Consider the following 11,342-nt stretch of genomic DNA (forward strand, 5'->3'; position numbering starts at 1 on the left):
ATATCACAATTCACCACTGCACTGATACCTTCCTTTATTAACAAAGCTACCCCACTTCCTTTTCCTTTTAGCTTATTTTTCTGATCATCGAATACCCTTGAATATTGAGTTCCTAGTCTTGGTCACCTTGCAACCATGTCTCTGTAATAGCTATCAAGTCATGTTCATTTATTTCTATTTGTGCTGTCAACTCATCTATCTTGTTGCAAAGGCTGTGTGCATTCATAAACAGAGCCTTAAGCTTTGATTTTTTTACCATTATTGTTCATTCTGGTTCTGATTTCTGCTGCACTTTTCTTTTATATTTTCTGTCTTTCCCTTCCCTTCTTATCGTCGACCTCTTCACTTCTGTCTATTGTTTCTTTTTGATTTTTTAAACTTCCCTTCAATTGAACCCTCCCGCCTCTGTTTAAGGTCCGACATACAGTCCTAGTTATACGATTTGTCAGGACACTGGTCCCAGCATGGTTCAAATGAAGCCTGTTTCAATGGAACAGCTCTCTCCTTCCCCAGTACTGGCACTAGTGCCTCATGAATCAGAACCCATTTCTCCTACTCCAATCTTTGAGACACGCATTTACCTCTCTAGTCTCATTTACCCTATGCCAATTTGCACGTGGCTCAGGTAATAATCCGGAGATTATTATCTTTGTGGTTCTACTTTTTAATTTAGCCCCAAGCTGCTCGTAGTCTCTCAGCAGAACCTCTTTCCTAGTCCTACCTATGTCGTTCGTACCTACATGGCCCAAGACAACAGGATCCTTCCTCTCCTACTCCAAGTTCCTCTCCAGCCCAGAAGAGATGTCCTTGCACCAGATAGGCAACACAGCCTTCAGGACTCTCTGTCTTTGCTGCAGAGAACTGTGTCTATTCCCCTAACTATGCTATCCCCTATTACTACCAAATTTCTCTTTTCTCCCCCCACTTGAATGGCTATCTTTACCATGGTGCTGTGGTCAGTTCCTCTCTGCAGACTGTGCCCTCGTCCACACCGGGAGCAAGAACCTCATACCTATTGGACAAGGACACTGACTGAGGCTCCTCCAAAGCTACATTTTTGATCCTCATACCTACCTCACTCACAGTCATACACTCCTGTCCCTGACCACAGTCCAAATTTGATGTAATTAATTGGAGTGTGACTGTCTCCCGAAACACAGTGTCCAAGTAACTTGCCCCCTCCCTGATGTATCACAGTGTCCGCAGCTCAGGCTCCAGCTCATCGCCTCTGAGCCTAAGTTCCTCAAGCAGCCAACACTTGCTGCAGATGTGGTCACCATGGATCACACTGGCGTCCACAAGCTCCCACATGCTACAGCAGCATCCCATTGCCTGCCCAGCCATCTCTATTCTATTTAATTAATTAAGTTGGATGTTAAATATTTTAAAAGTGAATTTCTTAACTATACTATTCAACTATAATAACGTCCCCTGATTTAAACCACTTGGCCAATCAAAAGAGACACAGAAGAGATACCCACCAGTCACCTAGCTGTTTCCATTTGAAGTCACATTTCGGCTCTGACAGTTGGAAACAGGTCCTGCTGTAGGTGCTGCTGACTGCCTGTCCCAGGGTCCTCCTCTCACACTCTCCTCTGAAATCTCTTTGGAGAGATTCAAATACTGAGTTGTCAGGAAGATAGACACAGATTCAGGAGATGACAAGAACTTTGGAGAAGAAATGGGATTAGGTTGGATGGTTACTTGTAGGCTAGTGTAGACATAATTGGCCAAATGGCATCCTTCAGTGCTGTAAATTTCTATGATTTGTCCACAGTAAGGTCATGGATACAAAGTTCTTGTTCACAAGTGAACAAATATTCTAGATTAAATGTGGGGGCAGTGGGGTCATTGATAGTTGGCCCGCTGGCAGAATCCAAGGGGATAGTGGGAGTGGGAGCGGGAGCGGGATTGGGATTAGGAGTGGGAATGGGAGTGGGAGTGGGGGTGGGGGGAAAGAAGTGAACAAAAGAATAGGAAGTTAGCGAGATTGATGAGCACACTTGCTGAGAGCTAATGCAAAGGAGGATATACCAGTCTGGTTGCTACTCATAAGGAAGTAGTGATGGGTATTTTGATGAATCCTTTACAGAATGCCAAGGGAGGCACAAAGGGTTATTAAAACGGGATTGAAGCCTGGAATGGCAGGAGCATAGGAAAGCAGAGAAATTATGAGTTGGTTTGCAGATTAGTGAGACAAAGTACCCAAGAGGGCAGACATTTAGAATTGAAAGCAAGTGAAAATAGGACAAAAATCAATGGTAGTCACAATGCAAGGAAATCTCCAAGAGATTGATTATCGAAATAGAGAAAGCTGATAAAATTGTTTAATTGGGTAGACTAAGAGTAACAGATGGACAAATAAAACAACAGTTGCAAAAGTGTTGTTTCACAACTTGACGCTGTTTCTGTATAACTGCATCATTAGGCTGGTAATAGTATGTAATATTTAAGTGTTGTGTGGTTAACAGTGTGACACTGAAGACTGGAAGTTTTTCAGTTACTGTGCAAGATGAATTAGTTGAAGAGTAATTAATAGAAGAAGTCTTAAATTACTATGAGAAGACAGAAGTGGAAAGGGTGAGTATGGCACCATACTATGAGTAATTCTGCAATCCAGCACTGTCGATTGATAGCACCAGATCGTGAAATCACCCCTACTGTGGGCACATTATCTGACAGTTGTTAAAGTTGGCACTAAAATCAATTGATAGCAATAGATTAGGGGAAGGCAAAGAAAATTGCAGTTAAATAATGTGCAGAATGGACAGAGGCTGGTAAAATCAATTACAACAGACAGTACTAGTCACCCAACCTCCAAAGCAGAGGAATAGGGTGAATAGAGGGATACACCGAGAAACTGAGGGCTGCTGTTTTGGTTTTGTGTATATGTTCAAACCTGTTTCTACCAACTGTCAGCTCAGTAACTTCTTCAAACCAGCTCCCCAATGATGGTGTCAGCACAGGTATTAAACAAAAAGAAATGAAAAAGAACAGGAAAATAAAGTTAGTTGCAGTTTGATACCTGAAAGAGGCACTTATGGTTGAAACTCGTTTAAATAAAACTTTTCCAACTAACGTGTAATTTTCCTGTGCAGTACATGCTTCACCTGAATACACATACACACCACAGACTCATTGAATGCAGAATTAATACAAGAGTATTTGTGAAAAGGGAAATGGAACTGCTGAATTTCAGAGAGTACAGACAAGAGAAGTTCCAAGACTGATTTAACTTGTTTTGATCAAATAGCCCATGGTGTATAACGTAACATCCGATTTTAAGCATTTAACAGATGGCCTTTATTCAATATACTTCCTTCACACTCTGCGCTTATCAAGGTGAAGGATGTCAGTGGTGGGGAATACAATACTTTTCTGGAGGTTACTACATCTATGATCAAAACCTGTCTTCTCTTGACATCCACACAATTTAAATTTTTTGACAGGAGTCATTCTATATAGCAAGCAGCAGAGTTGGCTGAGTTTCTTACTCACCCTTGCCCACGAATGGAAGTCAGGTACCTCTCCATAAGAATGGATCAATAATTATATTAAGGTGATCTTAGGGGAGCAAGAGGGAATAGCATTGAATCCTTGTTCTGAACATCCCAAGGCCAAGGCTCAGAGACAAATAAAGCAGCATGAGGCTATAGGTGAAGGGAGATGGACTTCAAATAACCGCTGTATATATAATGTATGAAAATTGACTGGGTTAATAAGCTACTGGAAAGGAAGCCGAAGCAAGGTTGCTGTAAAGAAACGGTAATGGAGTTAGGATCAATTTATTCCAATGCTAAGATCTTCATTTTGTCTCAAACTAATCCCCTTCCCCCAGTTTATGGGAAACGTACTGTCATCATCAAAATGTTGCAACAGTCAGATACAATGCAGTGCAACAGTCATATACAATGCAGTGCAACAGTCAGATACAATGATCTTCAGCTATGTAACACTTTCTGGCCAAGAAAGTCTTTGAGGAAAAATGATTGTTATAGACCTGATGTTTGTTACAGACTGTAATGCAGGACTCAAACTCACTGCTTTGCATCACACTGTTTTAAGTCATCAGAAGGACAATGGCTAGATCCTTACAAATGTTTGATAAATTATTTTAAGCTTATGGTGATAAGGGATGTTAATACTGATAAAGAAAACACTTTCCAGATTTGACACCCAAGTGCCTACAAGCACTTGCAGGAAGGTGTAACATAAGGCAAAGATGGAATAAAGTTCTCTGATCTGTCCCAATAATGTGTCTGAACCATAATATCTATAGAACACCACCACTGAGATTTTCTATTTTCCACAGAGCCATGTTGTAGCTGCTATGACAACCAGCTGTCAAGTAGCAGATGTATGAATCATCAAGATAGATACTGCTTTAATCTTACAATTTTTGCCTGAATTTTTGTTCTTAATGGGTTGTTCTGCAACATAGGAAAATTTGTACTTCTCGTGTATTGACATATCTTGTTCAGAATGCAAAATAGTCACAAGATAAGGTTAAATTCATTCATTTAGCTGAAAAGCATAGTTTGGTACTGAATCTGAGCAAAGTTTAAAGAACATTTTCAGAGTAAAAGAATTAATAAAAGAAAAAAATCAAAAGTCAATAAAGAGGAATCTGAAATTACACAGGCAAAAAGAGCAGGGGAAAATAAGTAGAAGAGAAAGATAACAAGTTGAGTAGAAAATAGCTACTGGAAATCTGAGGTGTGAAGGAAAGCTACAGGCTTAAGGACGAGTAAAATCACAGTGCCTGGCATGGCTATACTATTTCCTAGACTACTTCCCTATAGCCCTGCCAAATAATAATAAACGAAAATGGCAGGATAGAACTGTGGATGCACAATTTCAACCCAATTAATAGTCACTCTAAAAATCTATTTTACTGGGGGTTCAACAGTCAACATTAAAGTTTTGACATTCTATACAAGATGGACATTGTTTTCTTTAATACTTTCATGCTTGATAGTTATTAGTTTGTGATTTGTTTTCATTACACAATTACAGAAGATAAGCTGAGAATTTATAAGGTTGGCTTTGTAAGTATAGAGTTACAGACAGGATTTTATTTTATTCATCCTGGTTGGAGTCTTCACTTTCTTGGATTGGGATGCAGACACGACGAGTGCCAAATTCATATTTTCTGATGTTTTCCAAGGTAAGTCCTCTCCTTCCAAAACGGCCCACAGGCCTTATTCCACGTCCAGTATACCAAGAGGAATCAATATCAGCATCTGGAAAACAAGGCATAAGGATTTATATTATCAGCACCTTGCATCCTGTTATTGGCTCATGTGATGGTAAGAAAAAATGTTTATTTACATCAGAATTTCTTTAGTTTTGTTTCATAATAATTTCCCCTCTTGTCTTGAAGGCAGTGACCCATACCAAATACGGTGGAAGGGGGTTGGAGGCTTTTCGTTACCTTGCCCTTGTGTAACTTTCTCCAGTTTCCATCCTTCACTTACCTGTCTAGAACCAGATAATGAATGGTGATATACTGTGGGGAGGAATGGTGGGGAGGGAGGGGGTTTTAAAATGGACATCAAAAGCTAGTATTGCAGAGGGCAAGCTCCTGATCTCAATTCTGATGGCGGGTGGGTGCCTGAGACATTGGCCAGACATCTTCCCACAAAAGGGAGGAAAAGGTGAGGTAGGGGAAAAAGAGCAGCCGGCTTCTTAAGTACATCTACTGGTGCCTGGTTTTAGTGGCACTATTGGAGGCCTGGCAGCAGATAACCATCTGTCCTTTCAAGTAGGGAGAGGAGCCTACCATATACAGATATAAATTGAAATGAAGGATGAGAAAGAGACTTAAAAAGGAACAATGCCTTTGTTTAAGATGGATAATGGTGTTATTTATGAAAAGGAAAATGGAGCTCCTGCAAAGTGCCTAATCCAGCACAAACATGGAAATAAGAATTCAAGAATCTTTAGGTACAAGAAAAAGCCATTGAGCTCATTAAGGCTATCACATTTTCAATTGACCTCAATTCTAGTTGCTCACCTTTGTATTAAATACTTCAATCATTCCTCTCTCTACAGAAATTCACAATCCTTGAATATTTTAATTCTATCTGTGTTTAATTTATCCCTAAATTCCTCTAATTTATCCCTAAACTCTATTATGCTCTGTGTGATGCTCCAGTTAAGTTCCCTCTTATTCACAACATCCTACTTTTTAAGATTTGTTTTCTGTCAACACAGTGAATGATTTACTTTGATGAACCTTCCCAATTCCCTTCGTAATATTGAAAACTTCAGTTGGTCCAAGGAGAGTAGAAATTAGTCTGCACCTGTTTTTCAGCAAAAAGCTCTGAAATCGACAGTAATTGATCCTTGGGTCTAATCAGCATACTTTTCACATGTCTGTCACACTTCCACAGGCTGCTCACCCAATTGAAAAATTCAATTTTTGACCACCTGCCTTGCCAGATAAATCCTGGAAGCAAGGTTTGAGTGGGCTACATGACTCACATTGAGTCTGGAGAGCATTCCAGTTCCACAGGAAAGTTCTATTTAAATAAGGCAATGTTCATAACATATCCTTGGTTTGGTAGCTTTTAAGATTCCTGAGCAGGTGAAGTCCCAACACTGCCTGGCAAAGACAAATTTCTAAGAGGGGTCATGGGTGGGGATAAGTTCCTCATTTTCATATTCAAGGAACCTGGGACATCTGAAAAAAGAGTCCCACAAATTTAGTGGCGGGACCTATGCTTGTGTAGATTGGCACAGGACACACTTTGCTAAATTGGTATGCTTTGCAACTGTGTTATGTCAGAAAAATGGATGCAATGCTTACCAATTTGTAGCCCGATGCTAATTCCAACAAAAATAAACCTAACTTCCTTAACCTGTTAATTTAAATTCTTAATACCCAGAATTATCTTCATTACTCACCAACTCCTATCATCCTCATTCATGGGCAATAGTTTTCCTATGATTATGTGATCAGTTATTTACAAACAATTCAGTAGGAATACTCCATATAAAGGCACAAAACAATTAAGAGGTGCATATTCAGTTAGATGAACATTTACTATCCAACTATTCTTCAATAATTTTGTTAACAATTTAAGCTGATTGAAAATAGGTGCTGAAGATACCAATAGTGCTATTCTGCATTTCATACAATAAACTATTTCTCTTCACAAACTAAAAATACCATTCAATCAATCCTGGAGGGTTGACTGCTTTGCATCCATGGTCCACTTTGCAAATAGTGCTTTACATTACAAGGATCTATCAGCACCCTAGCTTTTAAACCAATATGTTTAATTTTATTCATATCTTTTAAAATATTTCAAGCTTAAATAGGCTTTAAGCTGATTGATTTGCATTATCATTCATCACAAACCAAAAAGCCCTCCCTTAATAGCCATTTAAGTTTGTCAGCAGCAGTGCCATGCCTTCAGTGGAGCGAGAAATACTCTATCAATAATGCTGCTAAGTCCACAAGGAAATCTAATGTCCTGAGATGATTAATAGTCCGGCCTTTGTGAGGCTATTTTTCCTTCATTGTCTTATTCTCATAAGCATGCATTTCCTCTTAAAATGGTAGGACTTTGAAAATCTAGACTTAGTATTGCCTGTCGCTACCTTCTCATTTATTTTGTCTTCTGTTTCACTCTTTTCAACCACCAATTTTATCAGCTCCTTCTCAAGTATTTGGCTCTTGCCAAGATACAGTGCATTTGCACTACAGCTAAAAGGCCATTTTTCCTATAAACATAGTAAATACAAGAAAGCTAGTTGACTGAGAGGGATAACACAGTTAAGCCTGACCTTATTCTGACGCAGAGATCATATCCATGTTGTCTTTCTGGCAGCGATCTTTGGAAAACAATCAAGTACAGGAATCCTGAAAACTACTCATTCCTAGACCAATTGTAGCAGACGGTGACTGATCTGTGTACTTTCTCTTTTTTCATCTCTATAGATTTTGTAGTTTTTTAAAAACTAAATCTCAAGCCTCACTTCTGTTGTAATTGCCCGTGGAACATTTTGATCAGTGCCCACATTAACATATCACCAATCACGGTGAAGAGCAAGAAGAGACCGGGGAAAATTGCATCAGCAGTCATAATTTGAAATACTAATTTTTTTCCTATTTTAAAAAATTTTCTTGGAAAATTTTGCACCCATTAATTGAAAAACATCAGTGCTGAGGAACAGAGACCAATGTTATACAACACTGTCAGCAATGACCACTTCAAAGTTTGGCACATCATAGGCAAGGTGCAAAATTAAACCGTCTTATTCTGCTTTGTGAAACATGCCTAGGTTGGGTGTAGGATGGATTAAATTCTCCCTACATTGTCCAAAGTTTTCCCTGATGCCTGTATGCTGCCCCACTGAATACTGTTAAAGCACAAGACAAAATTCCCCACCACCTGCTCCTAAGTTGGGTGCAACTAGGCTCCTTCTACTCTGCACCTTTATTTTGGGTTTGCCCCAACCTCAAGAGGAGTACTTTCAGCTGCAACACTTCCGATTAGAACCATCTACTGATATTTATGAGTGAAAGTAACAATTTGGAGCTGTAGTAATGCAGATCTGTGTGAGACATTTAGTGCCATGGACTGAGCCGAAACCACACAAATCAATTTTATTGGGGTCTATTGCAACAGGCAGTGATTATTCTGAGTACAATTATATTTCAAGTCTCTAGGGTAGAAAGGCACTGCATTATCCTGTCCCCCAGCAAGTCCCCAGTGAAGTAAGCCTATTCTCTCTTCATTGGTGTTTTGAATTTCCTAATGTAATGTGATATCAATATGGCAACAGCACCTACCAACACAATGGAAGTGTTTGGTTAACGATTTTTGAAAACCCACAGTTTACTGACAGATATCCCATAATTGCAGTGGGACATCATCAAGATGAAAAGGACATCTACTAAAGTAGTTTGAACCTTTTTAATTTCATTCATGACTTAATAAAGTTCCGAACTTTTACAAAAGTGATCTCTATTTAGAAACTAGGGCTTCTATTTTCTAAAACACAGGAGAATACATTTTTTAAGGATTTCAAAGCAGGCTGGTACTTCCAAAGAAAAACTTTCAAAGTGGTTTGGCTTTCTTTACATTCACACACTGTAGCCTAATTCCGGTGTGAAGGTTCATGGATTACATTTAGAGAAGCAATGTAGATCAACGTCTAGAATGTAATTTGATATCAACTGGTGTTTGCATCAGCTGCAAATATAAATGCAACTAGAGTGAAGTGAAGCATTAAGTTTCCTGTTCAAACTTGTAACTGTCCCTCAATGTTAGCGAAAACATAACAGTCTCAGTTCTTCCCAGATGTTAGCATTTCCGCATATACAAAGAACGTTGTTCTCCCCTGACTGGAAGGCGACACAGAACTGATGGTACAGGACACAATTTCTCTGATCGCCTTCCCTTGCAAGGCATGCAAGTCTGGACATTGTGGGCATACTGGGCATCCTTTCCTCTCCCATCATGGCCTGATAGGTCCTAAACTCCAGAATTCCTCCCTAAGCATCTCCACCTCTCCACCACTCTATCTTCCTTTAATATGTTTCTTAAAATCTACCTCTGATCAAGGTTCTGGCCATCTGCTCTAATATGTTGTTTAGTGCCAAATTTTGCTTTATGCTCTAGTAAAGCACCTTGGGACAGTTCCCATAAAAGATATACCTGTAGCATTACAACACCTTTCATTTTCCCGCCTTTTAATTTTTGTCCAATTGCAATCACACACACAAGTTGTCCCTGCTCCTTTTGTTAGTTCGGACGAGTGCAGAAATCGCCTGATTTCTAATCATTTCATACACACAAATCAATCCTCTCATCATCAACTGGGTGAAGCGATCACTTACTCCTGATCTCCACCGAGGAACCTTGGACCCGAGAACCCGCATCTGGAAACGCGATGCACACCATCAGGCAAAAGATACAGCAAACCGACAGCAGCTTCATTCCTCAATACGGTTGGAGAAATTCTTTCTGATGGAGCGTACGGAGCAGAGCCAAGCGCTGCGGGGATAAGCGAGCGCCGTGAGTTAATACACACACACACACACATATATATATATATAATTACATTATAAAGTCAGAGTACAGCTTTCTATTAAATGCATCATTGCAGGAAACGTTTAAAAAAAACTCTGAACTTTGAATACTTCTGAACTGCAAATGAAAAGTTGCAATGCATGTTTGCACTAAGTAAAACACTGCATTAATCGTAAATCTACTCTACAAATCTACTCACAGCTCGGTATCAAACAGGCGGTTTGTGAAGCTGCTGATCCGATTCACTGCGATCTGCTTTTTATTCCGTTATTTCACGATTACGTCAGTGACTGACCGAATTCACTTTGCCCAGTTCCACTTTACAAGCGTCACTCATTAGTGATCTTCAAAGGGTAGCTTGCTAACTGACACTGGCGTCAGCGTTACTGCACTCTTCCCAAGTGCTGTTCATCTCTTAGCTCCATCTCCTCAAGCTCCCCTACCCCTGTTCGTTAAGCTCTTCCGTCTTTCATGGGAAGACCCCTGGATCTGTACATCTGTCGCTCTGTTATCTCCAAGTCTCTTGCACGGTCTAAACCCAGAAATTAATATTGGCAATAACGGACATACACTTGTTGCATTTGTATGGCATTTCTACGCTATTTAAGTGGAACCAATAACCCATGTGCTAAAAAACATTCATGCACTAACATGAAAAATCCATAGCGTCTAGCCTCGCGCACCAGTGTCTTTCTGGGTGTTTGACCATCATAAGCCTTGGTCTAGCTCTCTCTCTCTTCCTAACCCTTCTTTGCTTCAGCAATGTGCTTCTCCCTTAGCTTTTCCCTTTGTTTATCTATTCGCTAGTCTCTTATTATCTCTTGTTTAAAATATAAGAAGCTGAAATGTTTTCAAACTGCAACCTAAGCATAGGACGCTTCTATCATACAACTTCTCAATAATTAAAGTTGATAAAACAGTAATAGAAAATATTGCACAAAAGATAGAATATAAACTCCAACTTGAGTTCTGCATATGTGAGGGGATGTTGATCAATTATTGATGACAGGCAATCTTATTTCCTAACACATTTTTGATAAAGAATCCCTCTAAAGGAATTGAAATGTTTTTTAGTTGGTCCAGCCTTCTCTGTTATTGCCACAACATCATATTTCCACATGGCAATCTGTGCCTGTAACTCCCCAATCTTAGTTACTATGCTCTGTGCATTCACATACGTGCATAGTAGCCCTGATTTAGATTGTATTACCTGGAAAAACTCAGCATCCGCAGTTTTTTGTTTTTATCTGATTTAGATTGTGTTGCTTTCTCCATTGCCCAACTTTACCTATTAAC

General features: G+C 39.5%; 1 protein-coding gene across 1 annotated transcript; it reads right to left on the bottom strand.

Moving 5' to 3' along the window:
- Nucleotides 1–4,935: 4,935 nt before the first annotated feature.
- On the bottom strand, nt 4,936–9,955 carry prlh (prolactin releasing hormone). The gene is made up of 2 exons (XM_041200078.1): nt 9,854–9,955; nt 4,936–5,243 (listed from the first exon to the last, which is right to left on the bottom strand). The coding sequence occupies exons 1-2, from the start codon at nt 9,951–9,953 to the stop codon at nt 5,080–5,082; spliced, it is 264 nt and encodes an 87-aa protein (XP_041056012.1). The 5' UTR covers nt 9,954–9,955; the 3' UTR covers nt 4,936–5,079.
- Nucleotides 9,956–11,342: the final 1,387 nt, after the last annotated feature.

The sequence above is a fragment of the Carcharodon carcharias genome, chromosome 12 (assembly GCF_017639515.1).
Source record: "Carcharodon carcharias isolate sCarCar2 chromosome 12, sCarCar2.pri, whole genome shotgun sequence".
NCBI lineage: Eukaryota > Metazoa > Chordata > Chondrichthyes > Lamniformes > Lamnidae > Carcharodon > Carcharodon carcharias.

Excerpts from the sequence above, each read along its gene's own strand:
- prlh (XM_041200078.1), bottom strand. The coding sequence starts at position 9,953 with ATGAAGCTGCTGTCGGTTTGCTGTATCTTTTGCCTGATGGTGTGCATC. Across the intron at positions 5,244-9,853 it reads TTCCTCGGTGGAGATCAGGA|ATGCTGATATTGATTCCTCT; the intron begins GTAAGTGATCGC and ends CTTGTTTTCCAG.